We start from the raw sequence: 25,477 nt of genomic DNA, 5'->3' as shown, positions 1-25,477 counted from the left end.
GATGCCTGTGCTGAACAGGCTGAAAACCACCACTTTTAATGATCCGAATGCAACAAGTGGATGCTCATTTGGTGATTCTGCTGTGCATCCTACTTCTGGCACCCTTTCGGAGTTCACGACATGTTTCCTTCACCTAGTTGCTTGTGTTGCTTGATGAATACAGGCTGAGYGCATGAATGGAACAAGCTAGAAGAAACCCAAGGCCAGTACTTTCAGGAGTGCTTAAGTTCCCAGCTGTAATCACATTGGATGACTCATATTTCTATATACTCATGTTTACTACCTCTGGAAATCTGTTCTTCTTCAGAAGGTAAACATTTTTGTCACAATCATTTTATGATAGGAAATAGACCTGCTCTGTCCTCTTGAAGTGGGGTTCACTCCGCTTCATCCATCTCGGACCTTCCAACCTGTTCTGAAAACCATCCCGTGATGGGAATTTCATACCCTGGGTGATCTGCTTTAGTGGTTCACTGTTCTCCCTGTTAAACAGCTCATATGTTGTCTGACTAAACTTCCCATTAATGCAATTAAAGCCTGTTACTCCTGGCCCTGTCGACACTGATGTGCATAATTAATCCTTTCTTTTATGCAAGCACCTCCAATGTGCATGAAGGCTGCTTTGCTACCTCCCCTCTGTCGTCTTCTTTAAGTTGCTCAACCCCAGTTCTTTCGATCTTCACACACAGTGGTTTTTAGACCTCTGATTGCTCCAGTCCTTTTTTAGATCTTTTCTGAAGCTTCAGGTCTTGCTCCAAAAGCCCTGTGAATGCTACACCCGGTCCTGACAATCAGAGGGGCTGTAAAAGGTAATGCAGCACCACTAACATGACCATAAACACTATCTCATGCTGTAATTTATCCTAAAAATTGGTTATGTTTGCTTTGTCCGAGGACAAATGAACTTTGTGAGGCCATCTAGTGGTAATGAGAGCTGTAATGCTGGATGGTGCAAGCTTCTGCTCCTGTCCCAGGGCTTGCACAGAGACAGACATTTTGGAAGTAGCCAGCCCTGGATTTCTAGCCTGATACTCCGTTCTGTTTACGGTATTGAGGAAAGCCCTCAGCCATCTGATTAACTGCTGACTATCCAGAAGATGCACAAATATAAGAAGTGATTTACTGTCCAGCTGACGTGCACTGCTGTCAGGATKACACACAGAATGTAGATTGTCTCAACTCAGATGCTCTCCTCTGATGAAGAAGAGGCGCTTCTTAATTGCAGAATTAGAAAACATAGACAGCTTATTTCACTCATGGCAGTTTTGTTAATAAAATATTGGGAAGACAAATAATTATCTGACGTGCGATTACAGCTAAGCTGTTTTCCCCGAAAAAAGCAATATGAGAGTTGGGCTTCTGATTTTATTATTCCGTCTGGGAAGTCTATACTGGATATTTGAAACTGATACAAGATTTATTCTTTGCTGTTGCTGCGGACTGTCAGGCAGATGTATACTTGTGCTGTGTTTTACTGCCAGTGAGTTACACATTGGCCAGGCTGAAGCAGAAAACTTTTTCTTAATCTCCTTAAGCTTGAAAAGAGTTTGAAATTCAGATGACTTTTGAGGGGGGCTGTCCAGACTCTGCGTAGCTGAAGGCTCCAAGGGTTTGTCAGGAGCTCGTGACGTGGTCTCAGAAGCTCATAATTTTGCCAGTGCTGCTTCTCAGATGAGCAGCTCCTTCCACCTCGAGCGGACAGGCTGCATTGCAGGGAGTCTGACGTGTTCTGGATTTTCGGATGAGGTCCGTGCATGCTTCGGAGGAGATTTCTGCGTGTGTTGCCCATGAGATTCTTGCTCTTCTCTGGGCCTGGCTGTGAGTAAAGCCTGTAAGCTGAAATTTGTGATGCAGCGCTGAACAAATCTTGTCTTGTTGATTCAGGATTAGGAGAGCAGAATCCATTCAGCCTGGCAGAGGCTCCGAGGCCAGTAACGCGGTATGCACGATGCAGCTGAAAAAAGGTTCCTCTTGAGTCCTTTTTGTTTTTTGGTTAGGCAGCTCTTTTTATTCTTCTGATTCTTCTTTGTAAATATGAATTTGAATTATTTTCTAATATCAGAGGTAACTTTTATTGCTTTTGTCAAACTGAAATTCAAGTCTTATTTCTTTTGATGTCTCAATGTCAAAGATGCACCTAAGTTTGATACATCTGCTGTTCCCATGAAACAATGTGCCTCCAGTTAAAATTAAACAAAGGCTCTCCATGTCACAATTCATATTTTTCCATATTTCTTCAATTGCATTAGCAGATTAGTATTTCTTACCTCACAGTCTTTTCATGTTACAAATAGAATGAAAAACTTAAGAAGCTGAGTTGCCAGCTCTGGAGACTTTAGTGTAGATCTCATGATAGTTGCAGGGTTTGTTTTTTTTAATGTTCTAAAAGTCACATGATTAAAGAAAATCTCAGGTTTATTTTATTTGAATTTTTAATCCCCATGCATCCCAGGGAAGTCTTGGAAACACTAGTTGTAAGGTCTGTAAAATCAGATAGCAAATAAAAGGAATTCCAAATGCACTGCAATAGTTGTTAATATTTTTAAGTCAGTTATATAATTTTGGTGGGGGACGCTGATATTATGGAACTTTTGAATACTTTGGGTTTGTTAATAAGCATCGTAGTACTGCATAATATGCAACATCTTACCGTTTGGTGGTGTCAGAACTGTTGGGAGCTTTTCAGCTGTGTAGAGGGACTGGCCTCTGGTAGCTAAGGCACAACTGGCTATCAGTGATTTGAGCATTTTTAAACTCCTGGTTTCACAGTGATCTGAGAGCCAGCAGCCGGGAATCATGACTGTCATCCATTTAGAAACAGCTCTTTGAGATCTGGTGGGGCACAACGGACTGAAAAGACCTTTGCTCGTGGCAGCAGTGAGAAGCTGTTGAGTCCTGAACAATAGCTGTAGGTACCACTGCAGATCTTCACATCATCATCTTTGAGTGGATGTTTAGCTAGTGCCATTAATCTGATTTCTATAAACTGCCTGCTTGGGAAGCCTAAAAATAGATCACATTGCGTTTTTCTGTTAGGAAAAAAAAGACTGGGTATTAAAGAGCGAATTTCTAAGCTGATTTATTCTAAATTGCAACCCATGTTAACATGAGCTTCTGGATATCAGTATATAAACGCCCAGCCCTCAAGGGAATTAAAACCTGTTCAACTTTAGTAGTGCTTAGTGCAGTTATGAGGTGAGATTTTAGCAGGAGATRCGTACTCTGCTTCTAGGTATTTGTAGACTACTAAAAAGTCTGGATAAAGTTCAGTTTCTGCCTCAGTGAAGAAGATATATGAGACTTTAATGTGGCTTTGGTATGAATACCCTCAAGTATAATATACCTGATTATTAGTTAAGCTGAGGCAAAGACAGTCTTAACACCAACCAAATGAGAGCTGGGAGCAGCAGCTCCCAGGTGGAAGTGCCAGGGCAGTGTCACTAGTCTGGCTCTTGGGACAGAAGAACTGGAGAAGACAGGCAAGAGCTCATTATGGCTGATACGATAACTTGCGTCTCCAGCCTTCATCAGTAAGGTACTTGAGAAAGCAACTGCTTTAAACAAGTGAGTTGGGCCCTCTGAGCACTTAAACATTTCTGAGTCGGGGCCACCCGGCCTCTCCTGAGGGTGCACAAGCTCGTGCATGCTGATCGCTTTACGCTTGGGGAATGGTTAATTGCTATATGTAGCATCTGCTGGAGAAGTCRCACGTGTTCAGGTGAATAGCCGTGGGGTACATGCAGAGACACTCATCGTTCCCGCAAAAGGGGCAGAGGGAAAAGCTCTGCACCATCCTGTCCACAACAGGTGATATGTGAGTACTCGCTAGTGTTGCTGAAGGACCATGACCTGCCTGCTAGATGTTAATGGAAAGGTTATCAGAACAGAGTTGATATTCTGGGTTATTTAGCAGAGGTATCCAACAGTATTTAAGCCAGTGAGAGTTTTGTCTGAGTAATGACCGAGTAAGGAATTCGGGATCTGATTCTTTAAAATCTGTTCGCCATAAGTTGGGACAGCAGAGAGATGTATGATCCTTTTTTCTTTCTTTCTTTCTTTTTTTGGCAAGTCCTGGAGGTTGTTCTGGATTGAGTTCACTGTTTGAATCAAGTAACACTTGCCACATACTTCTGGCTCTTCTAGAAGAGGGTTGAAATTCCAAACTAAAGCCTTGACTTCTATTTCACATAAAAGCCCTTTTATAGGATACGTCTGTTTTGATCGCACTTTGGATTGCTTATCTCTTCCGTGTTTTGCATATAATTTATATTTCAGCAAAATAAAATGAATTTCATAATGGCTCTTTAGCTTGTCATCTCAAAACACATGCTCAGTCTGAAAGAGCCAATAAAATGGTCGTGTTTATAAAAGTCTTATAGTCTAGTGATTGGGAATGAWTTGACCTGTCAGCTGCAGGGACTTGTGCAAAGTGGTTTTCATACAGATCTTGTAATTAATGGTGTTCAAAACACAGAAAGACTGCAGTTTTGGATCTGGATCCTGATCCAAAGAGTCAGCAGAAGTCCTTTTATGTCTTCATCAAACTTTAAGTACTTCTCACTGGAATCACCTACCCTAACCTGGGTGTCTTAACACTAGATGTCCCAGTGTGAGCAAGTCACCTCACTGCCATTATAGTCAGTGGAAAAACTAGGCTCCTCCAGAGAGTTACTAATCTCTTTTTACAATAGACACTTAAGAGAGGTTAGATGAGTTGCCTTCTAGCGATACTACTTTTCACCCTTTACTTTAAAAGGATGCCATTGTCCGAAGTCAAGTGAGATAAGTCCCATCATCAATGTGGAAATCCAGTGTTTTATTTAATTTTGCAGCTATTTTCCTTTAGTTGAGATGATTCTGTCTAGCTGGGACTATAGCACACTTACTGTCTATTCAGTCACTCCCCATGGGGATTATATTAACATTGTAATTTTGGTTATTAATTGTTTCCAGTAGGGAAAAAAGCCCTCCAACATGAGCCTGACATAGCTCAATTAATTTGTTGATGAGGACTGTAGATGCCATAACCAACTCGTGACCTGAGATGGTGCAGCAGCCTTCATGGGGACCAGCTGAATACCTTCTTATCTTCTATATCTTACCCACAAGGTCAGTCTCCAGATAAGGTACTCTCTCTTGCCTGTTTTGTCAGCAGAAGCACAGAACGTGCACAACATCTGTTGCTGGAGCACTGGTTGTTATAAGCAAACACCCGTCTGTCAGTTYGACACTCATCACAAACCTGTGGTTTCACAGGGTTCAACAGCTGCTTTTGATGTAGATTACAGCTTTAACGAAGGAGAGTAAATAGTCTTTACTTTTACACTAGATCCCTTATTATATATTACTGACTACTGTGAACAGAGATTTTGTAAGCTGTCGGGACGGTATACATTTTGGCAGCAACAGCCCCTTWTTATTGTGAGTGTGGAGCATTTGTTAGTGAATAGGATTCAGCACGCTCTAATTCTCACTCTGCTTCCARTGCTGGTTAGCTGTTTGGTTACTGGATCAGCAAACTCGCAGCGTCTTCATGTTTTCCTCTGGACTAGTATTCACYGGAGACAGTGTACACTGTGCCTGTCCAAGGAGGATGGTAGGAAGTGATTTGGATGCTGCTCAGAGGCCTTGGACCGCTGGGACTCTTGGCCAGTGTGTAATACTCATGGGAGAGGAATCTTGATTGAGGATTTTTTGCCATACCTTATTCAACGGTTATATATTACAATCACACCGATGCAAAGGAATGGATGCCTCATCTGGCTTGAGAGTTTTGGTTAGTGTCTTAACAATGTTTGCCTTAAGTATGAACAGATGTCTAGTCTGGTAGCGTGCATTTTATTTCTGTCTGCGTTATAATTTACACTGTATAATTAAACATTGTATTATTGGCGCTCTCATACTGTATGTTTCCCTGGCAGAAAGGGACACCCTGAGTGAAAATAAGTGGATATGTGGACTGTATGGAGCATTGGATTGTACTGGATTTTGTTAATTATAGGCGCTCAAAAGTGACTAATTAGTGATCAGGAGCTCCCGGTCGGAGATGTCTTGAGCCAGATTTTCAGATATCACAGAAGCTCCTCTCTCTACAGGTAAGAAATCTTTAAGGTGTTGCAGACCAAGAATGCAGAATTTGCAGCAAGTGACAACACTAGTTACTTATGAAGATCTCAGTTTTAAAGGTACCTGGAAACTAGTTAGTTTATTCTTGATTTGGGGGAAAACAAGCCATATTTTCTCCCTGTGGTGCTTTGCATAAATATGAGGTAAGTTGGGCACAGGACCACAGATTTCATGTTGACTTGCAACCTATGGAATAACTATCATGCTGTCTTGGTAAAACGTGGACGTCAAATTCAGCTTGTGGATGGATCTGTGCCTGATGTGCTTCAGGAGAGAGGGCCAGAGCTTGTTTCACTCACTTCCACTCCATATTGTTTTATTACTTTCTTGCACACTCTTAAAGAGGAGATACAGAGTGCATAGGAAGGCTTGGAGCACCTATGCAAATAGCATTGCACACATAAAGGCAATCAGCTATTTATAGCAGGAACAGAAACAGATGGCCAAAGCTCGTATTTGTGCAGCTAGAGAAGTTGATCCTTTTCAAGCTGCAGTCTTCGACATGAATTATAGGTACCAATCACACTTGTTTTTGAATCAGTTTTATATCTGCTTCTTTCATTTAACTGTTGTCCAAAGCAAAGTTCGCCAAGGTGAATACTTGAAAGGGTTCTTTGTGTTTTGGCATACGGCTTTTGAGTTGCTATGTTAAAACAATGGCTGATTTTTCCTTTGAAAAATTGCAGCAACTTTTAGATACAATCACATTCTGCCCTTAAAGCTGAAATTGTCTGAAAGAAATGTCTCGAATTGTTTGACATTGTCTCATGTGTTTCACCCTCACCATTGTTAAGGTTCGTTAATGATTCCATTATAAACTCCCATTTGCAGAGATGGTTTTCTAAAAACAATCTCTGTGTTTTATTATTATGTTGTTTATATTATACTAAGCGCTCAAGGACTAGACATGTATTAATAGATAGCCTTGTGACTATAGAGCCAGCAATTACTTGACTTGTGATCACAAAGTCTGCTGACTCTCAGCACTTAGGAGGGGAGAATAAAATTCCTTCTGTAAATTGGGAAGATAATTTTCTGTGGTTTAGTGGTTGTTACAGAGTGCTGGAAGTCTTCTGAATGCAGATAAGCAGTAAAAGCTGGTTAGCTTTATGCGATGCAGTGTGATGCTTTGGAGGAGACTGTCACGGTAGAGAGCTTTATTAATCACAAGGGATATAATGAAGAAGATCCTGAGGGGAGCTCCAAGCATTCCAGGAGAGGACACGCTGGGTGGAAAAACAGGCAGCTGTGACTGTTTTTCTTCCCTTTACCTCTTCCATAGTGTGTCCCAGGGCTGCTGTGGGAGGGATGGCCTTGGGAGAGTACTTTGCCCTTTCTCATTCCCCTCCATAGGGTTAACCACTCAAGCACTTCTGCAGTGCTCCCTGATACTAAAGAGTGCAGACCCTGCTCTCTCCTGAGCAGGAGTAGGAGACCACCATTAAGGGGGTGTGCAGGGCAAGACTGTGTATTTAAGATAATATCCGTAGGTTTGCTTCGTACCCCGCCTGGGTATGGGGGAGTCATGGGCTGCCTCATGCGTTAGGATGCCTTAGCTCAGTTCTCCTGATTTGCCAGGCTCTTCTTTGGCCGCTTCTGGAGGATGGTCCAGCCGTGACCCTGCTTCCCCCCCATCCTTCTCCCTGTGTCCTAGCTCCGGAAGGATGAATGAAGGGGACAGTCATTGCTAACGTGTTCCAAGCGTGGGAGCTGCCATTTTGAGGGGAGCTCAAGAGCAGGCTGGTGATAAGAAACCTCATGTGTTCCCTCACCCAGGCGAGTCCAGCCCTACAAGAGCTTGGGGCAGAGCTGTGAGCAGCTCTGAGGTCTCGTCCTATATTGCAGCTATTCCTCTACAGCACTCAAGGGGGGATTTCTGTAGTTGATGCCCTTAGCAGTAGTCATTTTGTGCCCCGAAAGAGGATCTTGTTACTGTATGGAGCATTTGAGATTCCTGCAGGCTGCCTTTAGGGAGCCCAGCATGTGACTTTCTAGGTTAGTGACTCTTCATCCTTTTCAAATCACTTTATTGCCTTCCTTAGGGCTGATGGTTTCTCCCTGTTTGACTATACAGTAGCGGATGAAGGACCAAGCCCCAAGCAAGGAATCCCTGCTCTCAGTTGCTAGCAAAGGCACAAGACCTATAGCTGAGAGGTATATAGTTATGGCATTTAAAACATCAGCAACTTTGCCAACATATATCGGTACAATTAGCTCCCTTTCTGTCTTGTTTCTTTGTATTTCCCATAGTTACTCTAGCAAATACCTTGAATACTAAATGGTAAAGCTTCCTACCTACAAATGCTTGGTGAAGACCTGATGCTGCTTCTCTTGGTAGAGAACTGCGAAGCCAGGACACCTAAGAGGAACTGATGAACACCTCCTGGCAAAGAAAGCTCCCAGCACAACTCTGGCTTACAGAAATGAATGGAGTTGTCTAAAAGACTTGTAGCAATTTTAATGGAAATCACCGCTTTGTACAATGAAACTTTATCATTGCTCCAAGCAAACAACTTCCAGAAATAGAAATAATGATAATAAAGAGAGAGTGGAAGAGAGAGAAGATGCAGGAAAAAGAGGAAGAAAATGTCCTAGCTGCCTCAAGAAAAGTGAGGAAGAATCTAGACCAACTGTGGCCTATATATATCTTGTGATTGTGACAATTTTTGTAGGACGCTAAAAGAGAAGAGAGACTCCTGCAATTCCAGTGCTTTGCTAGCTGATAGAGAGTTGGATATTACTGGCTCTTTTGCCCAAGGCATTCCTGATTTAGGGGTTCTGTAGGAGTTGCATTATTCAAAGTTTATTTAAAATAATTGCTTTAATCGTGTGTATATTGTCACAGTGTAAGGAACCAGAAAATTGCGTTGCATAATTCCCTTGCAGTTGTCGCTGAGAAATCTCCCGTCTGCTTTGCTAACACAGACCAGATATTTGATGTGAAATCACTGCTTTCATGCAAAGGGGCTGCCGCACTTTTGAGTTTAAGAGGAGCAATAGCTAATATATTTATATTTTATGTGCTGTGCTTAACAATTGAATGAAAGAAAAGTGTTAGCAGAGGTCAAGCATTGTTTGAACGTGTTGCAAATGGTTTCCCAGGGAAACAGCAAATCAGTACTCATAGCCTCCTGCAGCATCTCCAGAACAACATCTAGCCACCAGCCATAGCTGAGTGTTTGCTGTAGTACTCGGGACCAAAAGCGATGCAGACTAAAGACGAAGTGAACGTGTGAGTAGGAGAACAATTTCAGAGGATGAAGAAACATTCGGCAAGAGTGGCACCATTACCGTCTTACAGTGTTTCTGAATTAAATTCGCCCGTACCGGACGGTAAATGCTTTTTTTCCTATGTATCTAACACTAGGCAAAAATTTACTTTGCATGCTACTCCTGCTCTGTTCCATGCAAAGCAGAATGTATGTATGTGTGTGTGTGTATGTACATATGTGTTTTTAAAGTAACTGATGCTTTAATAGCATTTAATAGCACTTTATTATTTTCTAGGATAAGTGCAATCAAAAATTTCTATTTTTTTCAGTGTTCAAGTGATGTGATTGATCTCTGATAAAGAAACTAATGCTGAAATGAAAAGAACTGAAAAAGTTTTGTTGTACTTCAATTTTTGCTTTAAAAAAAGTATGCAATTAGCTCCATACTATGTTGTTCAATTGTCTGTAGCATTTTAATACTGTGCTCTAGATTTATCTTTTATGTTTTAAAGACAGAGGCACCAACTTTTTGTGCTTGCTGTCCCTTAACTTGAGATAGCAATCATTCCCCTAAACTGCTTTCCCCCCCCCTTATTTTCAGAATAGTGTCAGCCCTAAAGCAATTCCATAATAAAAAAGCCATAATAGGTTTCCCAACAATTTCTATTTCATGCTCTTGGTTTGACATGACATCCTAACGCAAAGCGCAGAGGGAATGCTCGTTCCTTGCTGAGTGCAAACCAACTTCGCGTCGTACTTAGGTGTCAGTTGAAAAATGTGATATTGCCCGGCGTTAGAGATCCTTGGGCGGTGTTAGCTGCGATGCAGATGTGAAGCTTGGCAGGCTGAGAATGTACAGCAGGCATTCCTGCAGTATATATCAATAGTTGAAAAGAAAGCTTTCTAGGAAGTATTCCTGATGCTCTGGTTCAAGGTTTATTTAATGTCTGTAGAAATCTCAGGGTTTAACTGCATTTTTGCAAACTTACTGTTTTCAGTGTCGGATATTTTGAAGAGTTGAGTAGTACTTTGCAAAGTTGCTTATTCTGCTGGAAATGAACTCTCTTCTCACTAGGTGTGATATGTTCTTGAGGATGCTGTAGCTGTAAAATTGCAAGGTGCGTGCGCTCTCCGTTTTGTTTTTTGTTATTCTGAGCAGCAGTGAAAATGTGATTCTTTTGTGTGTGTTAAATTCATCCCGGATAAAAACAACGCAAGCCCAGGTCTGCCTGTTTGGACACGGTACAGTGCTGGTCAGCAGAGTGTGATAGCACCGTGACTCCGAGTCTTCAGTCGACCTGGCTATGACTGACATAAATTAGGAATGGGGCTGACTCTCCAGTACGGAGGCAATCTCTGGTGTCCTTTTCCTTTGGGCTGTAGGCATGGTACGGAGTATATCGCAGTCTTGGGATGCCTTGAAGAGAGTTGAAAGAGATGACAGAGCTGACTGCTTATGTTGGTCCTCTGCTGTTGCACCGCGCCGGATTTTAGAAAGTGTGAAATCGCCGCTCGTGTGCTCACCTGGCTTTCAAAGAGCAGCGTTGCAGTCGGGTGGGTCGGCTTGCCGAGCTAGCGTACCGTGGTGCCGCTTAACGCCATGATCTGCAGTCGTCTTTTTGCTGAGCGCTCCCATGGCGGAGCGGGCTGGTCACACCGGGTGCTGGGCGCGCAGGATTAAAGCCCATCTCTAGCCCGTAGAGGCTAAGGCGATGGACAGGCAGGGCTTGCCTACAGCGTAACCCGGTGCTGCCAGGCGCATTGGGACCCCAGCTCAACCTTCTCCCCCACCTGGGCTACAGCAGTGTCGGAAAATTGCACGGCCTGTTGCCGTGGGGAGGGACGCTCCAGTCGGGGCAGCAAGAAGGGGCATCAGCCTGGAAGCACCTGGATGACAGGATGTGTCAGAGCAGACAGGCTGAGGACAGGAGGTTTCTTGCTAGGTGTGAAGCCAGCCAAGCAGAGCTAATCTCGGAGCCCCTGCCAGCCCATACGTTAAATGTGGACATGTGCAGCCAGTTTTACAGCTCGGGGGAGATTTTAGCAGAGATTTGCAAAGAATCCTAATGGGCTAAGGCAGTGTCAGGACTGCAGTGAGCAAATACCTGAGCCAGGTGGGTTGTCTGGACACCACGTGGAGGAGACCTACCCAGACGTGCCATCAGGGAAAGGCAGGGCTGAGACCTTTGGGACCTGTTACCCAAAGGGCAGTGCAGAAAACACTGGGGAGGTGTCTCATGTGCCTCCAGGGGTTACAAAAAGCAACGGGACAGTGATAAATATTCATACTTGCCCTGGCTGCTGTCCTGTAAAATGTTATTTTATCCCACCCATGTTCAGAAGTGCTTCATTAGGACCTAAGTCRGGCAAGTAAATTGAAGCATGTGCTTCATGCATAGCTTATAGACATATACTGAAGTGCTACCATGACTTGAACATGAGACAGTCAGATTTGGACTCATCCAGGTGCATCTAAATGTAAATCTCTAGTACTAAGAAAGTCGTCTGAGCGTCCTGGAGTCAATGGGAGAGATGGACACCTCTGAGCAGTGAGTCATCTCCTCTTTAAGACTGATATCTAAGGAAGGTAGCATGAATCACTCTCTGGAAGCACTCATCAAACAGGAAAGGCAATAGTTTGCTTAGGAAATAAGTATAAACAATTTAATATTGAGTTGCATGGCAGTGTGTTGACTGCTTTTGCATTCATATCTTAGGAGACCCATGAACCAGCCTGGATTTATTGCAGTGTTTCTTGAAAGTAGAAGCTATATGATGTATCATTATTATTTAATAAGAAGATGCGTATGAGTGACTTTTCTGAGTGTCCTATGTCTAAACTCCTTTCACAGCAACTTTATGTCAAAGCAGCAACATGGGCTTCATTGAAGCTACTCTTGATTTACTGCAGTGAAAGTAAAATGAGAATTTTTGGAAATTTCACTGAATTTTGGCTATGACCTGATTCATGGGCTTTTCAAAGGATTCTTTTTCTTTATGGAGATTTGTAATCTTTTGTTTTGCAGTAAAGTGTATAAATCTGCAGAACTATTGGAGTCGCATCTGGTATAATTCATTTGCGAGGTTTACAACAGAGATTTTCTTTCATGGGATGATGTGCAGCTTTGAACCAAATGATTTGTGTTCATCTGTTGTGCAGTCAATGCTGAAGCGATGAAAAGTGGCTCTAATCCAAGGCCACTGAATCTTCTGATTGGTTTCAGTTAGTGTTGTGTCAAACATATCGGGACAGGGAAAGTCACTTAGATGTGTTACAGTAAAGGATATCCCTTCGAAAGTGTTCAAGGGACTAGTTCAGAAGTTGTTTCTGAGGTAAATGCATAGGGAGTATTTTTATAAGTAAAAGCTTAACATAAAGTCCCTGCTCTTGAGTTGAAATAATGTTCAAGTTTTACATCAACAACTGAGAAAGGGACAAAGGCAATGGAGGAGCTCTGCAAGGTCCCCGTTGGGTTGTTTCCTCAGAAGGATACGTGTTGACTTCAGGCGAGGTCCACCTCCGGTGAAGCCTGGTGTGGAAAGCCAAAGCTCACTAAAATCAGGTAGTCTTCCCCATCACTGCAGTGGGGTTTGGACCACTCCTCATGATCTGGAGCTGTTCTCCAGGTATGGGCTTAGCTTGGCCAGGCACCAGGGTGTGGACACACATCTTGGTTCCCCCTACACTGTGCCACTGCGCTGGCCTCTTCTTCCTCTGCAGCACCGTAGCAGCCCAGCCTGGCTTTCCCTGGCAGCCATTAGCCAAAAAATTGCTCTTTGAGAAGTTCACATTTTTTCACGTGACTTTTGTGAGTTGGGTAGGTTAGAGGGTAGCGTATTTGTGTGCCTGGTCCTGCTCTCCCCAGGCTTCGTCCCAGATGTCCAGATGGGTAAGGAAGGAGCAATAAGCAGAGGCTGTTTGCATGGGAAATATTCTGTGCTGACAGAAGAAATGTTAAATCCCTTACTAGAGGTGAATGTTTTCTAACTGATAAGTTGTCAAAGCTATGTGTGAGATTTTGACAAAGCATTGGTTTATTTTTCAAGGCAAATGGGGATGTCAGCAATGCTTTCTGATGGGAGAATTCAACCCAAAATATTTCAGAGCAAATGGATGTCTTGAGACAAATAATTTTGTATCATTTTGTACAGAAGTTGTGGAAGTTTTCTTTTTAACATATAAAAATCATCCTTATTTGCAGCTGTTTTTCTACATTCCAAATTTTTTGTCTTGCTTCGAACAAAATGTAAGGGTTTACCCTTAATGCTAGCCCTTTCTGGTGCAGATGCAAAATTAAAGGTCATGTGATTTGCTCTATACATTTGTATATCCAAAGCAAGCTTCATTCTGGCATTACCATATTGCCCTTTCCAATTCCCATTCAAATCTGTGCCCTGCATTGATTTGAGTCAGGGCCATGGAAGAATCCTTCAAACTCTAAATATCTTATGTCATTCCAAATACCTTTAAAATACATGTAGCTAGTAGGTTTTAAAATACATCATTGCTTTCTCTATCTGCCAGTTCCACCACCAGATGTTATCAAATAAACTTTTTTTTGAGATTTGTTCCAACACCTACACTAGTGCTGGTGTATTGTTTTTGAAGTCAAATTAATGGGATTCCTTGTCAGCACTTAAACAGAGGCAGTGATACTTGTCTGAATTACATTGAAATGAGAATGGGAAAAAAGTCTTCTTGGCTAAAATGGGTGAGGAGAAAAAAAGCTGGGGGTGGGGGAATATTTCTATGCTTTTAATATACTTTCAGTAAGATGTGGTAGGATGGAGCAGAGCCTTGAATAGAGATTTGGATTTTTTAGTAATTTTCTCGCTTTATTTTGAGAAAGGGTCTTGATCCCAAGTTCTTGAAGTGATACAAAGAAGAGACGTACACTTCAGTAAGAAACAAGCTGTGAAGACCTCTGGAGATGGCCTTCCATTACACTCATGGTAGTTTCTGCACCTGCTCCCAAAAAGGTTGTCCACAGGTTTCTTACAGCCAGCAAAGCCTTTGTATGTGGCCTGCAAAGGAATGTTTTTTTGGTTTTTTTTTTAATGGTTGCAGCTGTTGAACATAATGATGTTGCAGCCTGGATTCATTTAGTACTGCAGTCCCCAGTCGGCTTTTCTAGGACACAGCATTGTATGCAGACCTTGCACGTCGTATCCCCGGGTTTGTGCAGAAAGCATGCATTTCAGAGCAGGGTTTTCACAAGAAAGACAGGTAGCTGATGTACAGAAAGATGGATGTACAGACTTGCAAGTGCAATTAATTGGTTTGCATGCAGAAACCAAAGCATTAAGCATATAGCAATTAGTGTGGGAATGCCCAGTCTAAATGAGCAGCAGCCTGCTGCTGTGATTTAGGGAGGTGGAGAGGTGAGACTCAACCACTAGCATGATTAGGTACCTTTGTGCAATTTAGCAGCTATTTCCCACTTTCTTTTATCTGAAAAAGGTGAATAGTGATGTATATCAACCCACATTGCCTTGTGCAGTGAACATAAATGGAAGCTTCTTGACTCTTTGATGTATGTGCATTAAATCTCAGTATTATTAATGCTACTACTACTAMTAATAATGTGCATTTCCGCATACTTTGTCCGCAAATCTCACTATCTTTCCCTTCCAAACACAGCCAGTGTGTACACGTGCTGCACCTTGTCTTTCTGGGGCCTTCCGCAGGCTTTGAAGTTTATATGAACGGATGGCATAGATGAAACCTGCAGTCAGATCATCAATCAGACTATATCGGGCACTGGGAAAGTGGCATGATGTAGCTTCCGTATTGGCTGCTGTATCCAAAACTCTCTTCTACATGGCAAACAAAGAAGTTGGAAGCAGATATACACGTTAGGGTTGCCAGGAGTAGGTGAAATCCCTGGTTGTATTCACAACTGACTTGTGCTGTGCACCGATGATCTTGTTTGATTCTGGTTGTTTTCATTTGATTTTGAGTTCTTCAAGTTGCCAGATCTTGTAGTGTTAGTCGCAAATGCACTCAACTCCTCATTAGCTTCAAGTGCTCTTTTTATTTCTTTTGCTCAAAGCTAGCTTACAGCGTTGCATTTGAGGAGTTGAACACATTTTTCGTCTTTGATTTGATGGTGCATCCTCAGTCTATCCACATATTGTCAGGTTTTCCCACTGTTTACATGGTTTTAGATTGTTGCACGTTTTTTCCAGATCTTGCTCATAAGTGGAATCAAGGTGCTTGTCCACTGCCTTATTGCTCAACAGTCTGGATCTGAAATCAGGCGAATTTAGTGCCTTGGGACTGGGACTAGGTCCTAAGGCCATTCCCATCATGAAGCCACGGAGATGCCAGGCTGGAAGGTGACTTCCGGAAGTTATCTGTGTCATCTCTCCTCTAAGGCAAAATCTGGTACACCTTGATTATCCCTGACAGGTACCTCTGTAATTTGTCTCTGCTGTGAGACCATTTTTAGGCACTTAGTGATCACTCACAGATGGATGAGATTTGGTACCTAAGCACGAAATGTGACTGGGATGTATTGGGTGGGGGGCAATTTTCTGACTATCTAACCTGGATTTCCTTCCCTGGTGGTTAGGCTTGTCCTGCTCACCCTGGAACGAGAAGTTAGGTGCAAGGGTGTCAACTGACACATCCCTGATCCAGCAGTAAGTTAGTTTATATGGTGATGATATGTCGGTTATTTCCTCCCTCTGCTGCCTCTCCGCTCTTTTTATACCAAGGATAGGAGGGCATGTGTAAATTGTCGAGATTTTTTTTTCTGATTGTGAGTAAAGTTGCTGTCTGCTGGTTTGCAGTGAACGACTGTGTGCAGACACTGAAGGGATAATTGGCAGAAATTGCAGGTGGGTGTCACTGTTAAAGTACAACAGAAATATCTGCTTTTTTGCGTTCTGCTCTTGACAATGGTTAATCACAGCACAAGAGAAATGCCGTACACCATCGCTGAGTCATTTGTTTTTCATTAAAATCTGAAAATTTTGTTTTCCCCTAGGACAAAAAAAAATGTTGTAACCTTCGCATTCCCTTCAAATATAAAGACTTCCAAAACAAGCAAATAGTAAACGAACAGCACATTACTCTGGAGGGACATGTATGCATTAACTCAAATACACAGAGACCAGTTGCAGTGTCTCAGAAGGACGTATGTAAATGAACAGTGTTGTTAATGTCTGAGATGTGGGGAAATTATTTTCCTTCATGGAGCAAAATAAGAGGTCTTTATTCCTCAGACTTGTGTAGCACACTGTCTGCAAAGATGCCTGTAACTTTTTGCTTGGTGGTCCTGAGTCAAACTGCTGGTTCTGCACACGTTCAAAGTTGGGGAGAGCACGGTGAGTGCTCGCTCTAACAGGTAGCGCGGCAGGGTGAAGGAAGCGTTGTCAGCTCTTTCACCGGTGTCCAAGTTAGCAGGAACACTCAACTGACRTACTTTCCGCATGACGCCAGCCTAGCTTCTGTCTCCATCCATCTGTCAAAACTCAGCAGTTGTTTTGCGGTAGTGGTATCGAAGGCATCGTTTTGTCCATGCTGCGACAGTGGCGTAGTAGGAGGTGAGATTTCAAGGACACAGTAAAATATATAGATTTTAATAAGTAAAAGGGAGATTGTAGATGCCTTGACTGGCATTTTAGAAAAATCTGTCTCTCTGCTGACTGCAGTGGGAGTCATGGGAGACCACTCCTGGTTTGGGGAACCTAGTCCTGAATGTGGACTTCTCTGCACTTCTTAAATGTGCAAAGCCAGATTATGAGCGGAAAATGCAAAGAAACTGCCCAGCTCATTAACATCACCTATTTAACCATCAGTTTAGTTGTGTAATCAAAAAAGAGTATGTGTTTTGGCACATACCAGGCAGCCAGATGCTGCCGTCTCTAAATAAGCAAACAGTTTGTGTCAGTAATCCAGTGTCGTGGATGCATGGATGGCTTTCAGATGAGAATTCAATTACCTGTCTGAGAGGTTCTAAATTTCCATCAGGGAAGTTGGTAAAAAAAAATTAAAAAAAAAAAAATCAAATGTGTGATGACCAGGCCATACAAATTACTTTTGGGGCTGCATTTTTATATTGCATTGATTATTTTAATTGGTAGCTCATTCCATCCATTTTTTTAATGACAACTTGGAGGCCAGAAAAGATATCCCCAACAAAATGGCATGTTTTTTAGTATTCTAAGCTCTGCTGCCACGTGCAAAATATGTCACGCACACCAAAATAATCTGAAAACCATTGTTCTTTGAATCTCAGAGAAGAATTCCTTCTCTCTAAGTCCCTGCCAAATACCAGCGTGATTTGTCTAGCTTGAATCCGAGGAGAGGGCAAATTTTCTCACTCTGTGAGCTGCATATCAAGATCTGCGTGTGAACGAAAAGCCGCAGATGTGTATCACGTCTTTCAGAGGGCTGAGGGCAAGGGAGCTGAGAGCAGTTTACAGATGGGAGATGAAAATGGCTCTCAGGACAAGGCTGCTGGTTCCCAGGTTGAATCAACACGCTGTGAGCAGCAGCTCGTGGTGGCTCACCTCCTCCTGCAGCTGGGATTCAGAAGAGTGTTCAACCGTGTGAAAAATAGGCACTTTGACGATATTAGTCATGTGGTTTAGGTTAGTCACAAGCATAATTTCCTTGCTAAATTGAAGTACACTGGAATATATAATAATGAATGCAGAATGAGGGCAGACTTTATTAGAAGCCTGCGGAAAGCCACGGGTTCCCCTGTCTGGGTTCCTTTCGGTCTCTGTGTGCAGAAAAATAGCTTTGCTTCCTCTTCTATAAAGCCTCTGCACCAATAATTAAGTGATCTAGATGGATTTGACTCATTGAGATGTGCTTGATACAGTCATGTGTGGGTCTTTCCTGTTCTCTCTCTTCTGCTTTGCTAAGCCCATGGACTGTATGTTGCTTTGACATTCACGTGTAACCTCCAAGAAATCAAGGAACACCTCTAGCAATCTGGCAGAATTTTTCCTGTTTGTTAGGTTTTCCCAATCTCTTGCATTAACATTCCCTTACCATGCCAAATGATGCCCAAAATGTAGATTATTTTCAACCCGTGAGTTGTCTGTGGTAAAGCCATGAACCATGTTCGTGCCCAGAATTGACTGTGTTGTTCTACAGAAACTGGATGTGGCTTCTGTACACACTGAGTTACAGATCATTTATCTGTTATAAGCTCTGCATCAAGTAGTCTGGTTAAAAGAAAGGTCAGGTAAAGTAGTAGGATAAAAAGTTCAACCCAGTGTAAATGTCTCCGGTCGAGATGGTTGTTTTCCCCTTTATAGTCAAGGAGAGACGCAGTCAGTTCTAAGGCGCTATTTCTCTCCTCCTAAGGTTGATAACTAAAACAAGTCTAATGAATCCCACCCAGAGAGTGTCACTCCTCCTTCACTCTGGAGGAGGGATATTATGGCACCTATCTAGTGCATAGCTGCTTCTCCGTTTGCACTGGACATGTGCTGGTAGTAGCTCTTGCCTGGGAAGTGAAAGCCCCAGCTTCCCCTGCTCCCCATCCCCATGTTTGTCAAGGCTAGCAGCAGGCTGGCAGCACCTTGCTGTTGTCCCATCTGGAGGAGGCATGGTCTCATTGCTGAAGACCATGAGGTCTCCAAAGACGTGTGGGATTCATGAGGGTAGGCAGAAGTTCAGTGGCAAATGCTGCTCTTGATCTCTCTTGTCCTTGTTGCTAATAAAATCACAAGTTTGGATAAATTAGCCCAGCATATATGTATTCACCTTCCCTGTTAAAGTATATCCATAAAATATGTTCAGATTCAGTAGCATGAAATGGTCTAGTCCAAGGCTTTCTGGCTGTAACAGTGAAATACTAATAAATTATTGTGCTATCTGACTGCTTTCAAATATGAGAGAAGATTTCACTAAACCAAGCAGTGACTGTTGATTAAATACAGTTTCTTAAATTGCAGTTTTAGTCTCAACTGCTGAGTTTTTCAATGTACAGGAAAAGATTGATGCTGCTTTGTTATACCAGATATAAATAACTCAGAGCTCTGTTTGCATGTGAGGAAAAATAGACTTTCCTGAAATTTTGGTTGCAGATCATCTGCAAGACTTCTGCTGAGTGTAATCTGAATCTYGATGTCGTTCTAAATTAGGTCTGAATTAAGATGTGGCATGTGTCTTTTAACTTGATGAAATCTCTTTAAATGATACTTATCAAAGTGAGTACTGATTTGGGTCAAGGCACCTTGGTGGCTGATTCTCAGAGAACAGACAGTCAGCAAAAGCTTTGTGAAAATAAAGTTTCTTTAAGTTGGGGATATGAAAAATCATAAGTGCCTTTTTGAATACTTAGGCCAGAAAGCACTGATCGTCTCAACCTCGGGGATGCTGGAACTGACTTTCAGCCGTCGAATAAAGGCATTGTACTGCTTCTTGTGGGGTGAATAGCCCAGGGCTGCCATTTCTGTTGTACTTTTCAACCTTGAAATGATTTGCAAGATTTTTGCAAAGCCTTATGAAATAGGTAACGTCATCCTTACTTTATAAGTGGGAAGAGTAAGCCTTGGTGTTGTGAAATGACTAGGACAAAGCCACAGAGGGAGTTGTGCAGCTATTAGACCATGATTTTCTCCATTAAAAAGTAAATATATGAACATGAATAGCTGCTTAAAGGTTTGAAAATATCCTGTGGGCTCTGAAAAGCTCTCTCAAAGAGTGATGCTCACCAAAAGATGAAAGAGGAAAGACAATATAGTGCTTAGACACCATATAGGTCTTAGTCTTTCAAAGTTGACTTTGGTGGGTCTGCTGTTGTAGATTGTATTTTGGATTCTTCACTGATTGAATTCTTCGGGCAATGTGGTAAGGTGGAGCCTTGGGTGTTGGGTCATATTGGAGTTTTCCTATACTGGACAGAGGAAAAAGAGAAGAGTGTCTTTGAGAAAGATTATCTTTATGGGGTTAACTGCTAATTCAGTCTACTTGGTGGGTCAAAATTGGCATTGGAGATTTCAGATAGGTTGATAGAGGATTTTTCTCTATAATACCATGTTCTGTACATCTCTTCCTTTGTGGTCTTTGTAGTTAGAGCTGGTGAATCAAACATAGCTTTAAGTTCATTGAAGGTCATATAAACCCTAGCTGCCTCTGGCAAAAGGGTGTTTGATTTGCTTCATGCAATTTCTTGAATACTGTCCCTACTTTAGAATATATTCGATGTTGTTATTTGGCATGGAGTTATTCGCACAAAGCGTACTGGAAAGGCTCACATTGTAAAGGAGCATGTTGCCTTTTGAGATGTTCGGCCTATTTATTCCATGTTTGGCACTATACACCATGAGGGTTTTATGTATATTTTTGTACTCTTTCAATCCTTCCAAATYATGGCAAAGTCAGTGGATGCTCTGCATATGTACAACTTCCACAAGATTGGGTAAGGCGGTCACCAGATGAAGTAGCAGCTGCAAAGAAAGTGGTGGGTACCCACAACTGATAATGAACACATCTTTGTACTTACCAAAATGGCCTATCATCTTGACTTTGTGACTCAGAAGAAGACTCTGATGTGCTGCTCATGTGCTGACTTGTTAAACAGATGCCTAATCTTCAGTAAATTAGGGAGTTTGTGCAAGATGTTTGTCACACAGAAGATGACCAGGCTCACTTTGCCAGATTCCAGCTGTGCACTCTTTTCTGTTATTTGCTGGTTCTTAATCCAGTCCTTCAAGCTCTTGCTCATTGAATGTGGTGTCCTCCTTATCGGCAAACTTTTCATCTGATGCCACTGGTATTTCTGGGTCCTGGGTCTTGTCTGCTGCCTTCCACATCTGTACATCCTCTGTGAAATGCAGCACTGTGATGTTATCTGCACTTAACAGAAGAAGAAAAGGCAACTTCTCTGAAGACATGGAGATTCTGATTTGGTGTGCATAAAGGCTGAAAACTAATCTCTTAGATGATTTAACAGAAGTCTTCATCCTAAAGATCTGTCAGTGACCTTGGCTTCATTCCATACAAGAGTTTCAAGGACAAGTCGTTGGTCATTCTCGAGGACGGAAAGGGAAATCGCCGCTTGAGAGGCTCTCAGCATTGACCCCAGGAGACAATCATTCCACGGCCCTCCTTCCCACACTATGGGAGAATGGAGACCTCTCCTTTTGCCTGGTTCAGGGTCAGTGCTCAGGAAGGGGCCCACGTGAGTACAAATTCCTTTGACTGTTCAGACCCTGTGGATGAAGCCTTGTGGCTAAGAATATACTGCAGTATAGGGCTGTCATTTCTTCAGGGGAAAGACTGGTTTTCATACAGCACCTTTTATCTATAAGGGGGGAGAGAATTAAGAATTTATTTATTTATATATTTATCCATTTACTTTATTCTGACCAGAGCTGAAGCTTTGATTTTTGCAGTGTGCTTCCCTTCTCCCACTGAATCGTTTATATGCATTTCACTATTTCACTGACAGAGTGTTTGAAAGCCCCGCTTTCCTCCTGGGAGTTTACAGCCAAACTGATGCAAACTCTTTCTTCTCAGGTGTCTCACGATCATCTGTCATCCAATGCAAGCCAGGAGGCAACTGCCCCAGCACACACAGAGGCATGACTAGGCAGCTCTCCCCTTTATCTGTTGCTGAAGATTCTGCTGCTCCCATTCTTGAGCTGCAGAATCGAAGTCCCTCGGGCATCTATCGGCACAGCAGAGTCGAGAGGCAGAGCAGATCAGGTAGGCATAACAGCCACAATCCCAGCATCCCAGTATGCCTGTGAAAGGCCTCTTTCGTCTGTCTTTTGAAAGATGGTGCAGAGTCGGAATGTGTTGACATTAGTTTCTGGTGGTGTGAACCGCAAAGCCACGTGAAAGTCCTTCCTGTACCTGTGTGCAAATTTGGGTTAGGTGGGAAGGAAGCAAGGATGGGAGAAAAAGGCCTGGGTCCCAGTAGGAACATTCAGTGTGTTATCTGAGAAATCAGATGCATAAGGCCAGTAGGCACAGAAGATCTTGAAAGGATGATTAACAGTAGCACATGAGTTAGTCTTACAAGGTGGTTATGTTTCCTCAGCTTCAGCCTGGCCAGAGACCAGGACCCTTAAAAGCCAGCCATATTCCTTCTCAAAGACAATGACAATCTCAGCTCATACCATGGACGGTCTGATGAAGAGGAAGAGAAGGAGCAACAGGTGGAAGGATATCTAGGAAACACCATCACAGTTCAGATCATCGATCAGCTGCACATCAGGGCTTCCTTCAGGAATGTGTCACCCTCTTTACTGCAGAAGTTTAGCTCAAATGAACCTGTAGGTATGGTGAACACTGACTTCTTCACCACAATGTGCATCCATCATCAGTAAGGGTGGGATGGGAGCAATTGCAGTATGCAACCACAGGCCTTTGAGTCTGCTGAATTTTACTGTTGAGGATTGAGGAGGAGGAGGAAAGAGCAGTTAAATGACTGAAATAGTGTAACCATCCAAGCTCTTTGAAAAAGTTTGTATGTATATTCTGGGAGCAAAAAGGGGAGGAAGAACAGGTTGGATCTCCCTTGAACGCTGCAACTGTGGGAGATGAGCCTTTCTCCTGTCACTTTACTGACAATGGCAGCAAGAGTCAGCCATTTTCAGTCTTTCAAAGCGTAGGAAATATGGAGAGAAGTAGTCCTCCTGTAGGAGAAAGATGTATAACGACAAAAAGGTCTGTTGATAGAGACCCTTAGAAAAATGTTGGAGATGATTATTGAAGCAAGGAGTGGATGATACAGCATCTTGCAGTAAGGATCATACCTAAGATACTGGAGACATGATCTCTAAATATCAGTCCAAGATAATTGTGTACATGCTGGCACTAGGGTACATCCAAAACTGGAATCCGTCTTAAGTCCTCTAAGACGGGACCTTAGTCCACTTAAGAAAAGAGTAGTGCCTTGACATCATAGTCTTCCAAACATGTATTTTGCAATTTTTTTAGTTCTCTTTCTATCCTGATCTTCCCTTCCTCACCAGTGAGGTAGGATTGTCCGGACAGGAAAGTAAACAAATACAAAGAAACTTCTTTTCTAGGATGTAGTTGTCAAATAGTGAAGAGTTTGGAAGAAAAGACAGAGGTTTTGTTTTTCCTCATCTCATTCTTTCAAAACACAAAAGCAAAAGCCCTTTCTGTTACCATCTTGCCACAGAGACATCACAAGCAGAAATTATGTTACTCATAGACAGAAGGACTCTGCAGGGGGTTTTCTGCTAGCTGCCTTTCAACACAGTGTGCATTGACCGGTGTCATCTGTGTGTGCCACCTGCAGTGTCATCTGCATTCTTTCCCTGTCATTTCATCCTTGTTGAGCTCTTACATTGCTTCCATGCTCTTGACAAGTTTATTTATTTATTTATTTATTTAAGATATTTCTTATCTTGTCCTTGTGGATCTTTGGCCAAGACTTAGGTGTGCACATCCCATGGATTTTCAAAGCGACTGTCGTGCTGCTAGGTCACCTTGGGCAGGGATCCATCTCAATTTCACTTGAGCTGTCTAAATCTAGATACCTCGTCTAGACTGACTGGGTTCCTTCAGTAAGCAAAAGGGGGAGACAAGCACCTCCAGTGGATGGCACATCCCACCTGCCTCAGATGTGTTAGGGTGGGATCGGCCACCTTCTCTATGCCTATCCATTTCCACTGAGTATCGAGGGACCCTAGACAACATGTTTAGTCTGGACATACAACTGTTTGCTAGCTACGTTGCATGACATGATGAATCTTATCCCGTATCACTTACAAAAGCTCCCCACTCTACATTTAATCAGGCTAAAACTTATGTAGGTCTTTTAAACCAAGGACTTGCAATAAGTGTGTATTTCTGTGRCTTTCACTAACATTCAAACCTGGGACTGTAAAATTGAAATCAAATGCTAATGGTAGTGTCATGCATAGTAACAGTAATTACATAGTTATTTGGTAAGTGAAAAATAGAAGGCACGCATAAAGGTGCTTTAGTCTTCTGTCGTGTGATTACTTTAACTGTTAGCTGAAGAAGGACTAATTGCATGGTAGGTCTGCTTAGCAGGAAAACCTGCAAGTGAATGTTACGCAATATGTTCTTTTAAAGTCTTTCTAACTTGCAAATAAAGTATATTTTACCTTTTAAGAGAAGATGCCAGTCAGTATTAGTAGCATAAAAATACCTATTTTCTCTTAGCAACCAAAGAGAATGTTAGAATAATGCTTGTCTTTTCAGATCTGTGTCTGGTTATCCTTCGCATGTTTTTAATAAACATCTAATTTTATTTAAATCCTTGATTCACCGCTAAACCGGGGAGCAGCTAAATACTCATTATTTTCAGGAAAAAGCCACTGTACACTTACAAAATGTTCCATGTCCTGGTTAGAAAGTTCTTGATTACAAATGCATTCCTTGCTATGGTGAAACATTTTTTAGATGTAATGTTTGTCTAATTTAATAACTTGGAATYTCAGTCTTGCCTTTCTTTACAGCAGAAACAGTAGCATAAAAGGAAAGTCAAACTCGAGTCTGAAATCTTTTTCACACTTATGCTGAAGCGCTTTCATCTTGAACATAGGACAGTATGCTCTAACTGCAGTGGATCTATAGCTCCTCTGAACCTCAACAGTTGTATTATTTTTAATAGTWTATCATGTCATGTGTTGATGCCATTGATAATTGATAGTAGTAGTTCATTTGGCATAGCTGCAGGTCATGATTTTGAAAGGAACTCGTTTCTCATATCAAGCCAAGGTGATATGCTCCAAGGTGGTAAATGGTTGGAGCTCACTACTGCCACATGTGCACGTGGGTCCTAAATAAATCAACAGTGTTATTGCTATTCAATAGCYGACACAATTGGATCAGTTGTTTTCAACTGGGGATCTATGAACTCAAAGTAGGGTTCATGGCTTGCATCTCTGGAAGACTTGTGTGGAGAGCAAGTCAGTGAGGTTAAATCCTCTATGGGGTCCACCACTCTACTAGGAAATCTGCAGTGGTCTGCAGATTAGGTCTGAAAGTTTCTGTGCTAGAATGGGAAATGACAGCTTTCCGATTTCTCCTCGGTTTTCTGTAGAGGTTTATTTCTAGGCATGAGGCATGCCAAGCTCCAGTTTTGTCCAGTTTCCTTTTTTAACTTCAAAAGTGTAAATGCACAAACTTGACTGGAGAAAACCTGTCTCGACTTTGATAT

The 25,477-nt window shown here is 42.3% G+C and overlaps 1 protein-coding gene across 4 annotated transcripts in view; it reads left to right on the top strand.

The window, feature by feature from the left end:
- SLC35F4 (solute carrier family 35 member F4) overlaps positions 1-25,477 on the top strand; it is a 123,953-nt gene that overhangs the window by 78,116 nt on the left and 20,360 nt on the right. For 2 of the 4 annotated variants that reach the window (XM_026056201.1, XM_026056198.1), the window contains exon 2: positions 21,829-22,017. In XM_026056201.1, the coding sequence (XP_025911986.1) occupies positions 21,829-22,017 (189 nt within the window). Of the gene's footprint in view, positions 1-9,383; positions 9,460-21,828; positions 22,018-25,477 lie in introns of those variants that run through there. The other 2 variants (XM_026056199.1, XM_026056200.1) reach the window with 2 other exon arrangements.

The sequence above is a fragment of the Apteryx rowi genome, unplaced genomic scaffold, assembly GCF_003343035.1.
Source record: "Apteryx rowi isolate R43461 unplaced genomic scaffold, aptRow1 scaffold_13, whole genome shotgun sequence".
Taxonomy (NCBI): Eukaryota; Metazoa; Chordata; class Aves; order Apterygiformes; family Apterygidae; genus Apteryx; species Apteryx rowi.
This window is presented reverse-complemented; position numbering and strand designations above follow the sequence as displayed.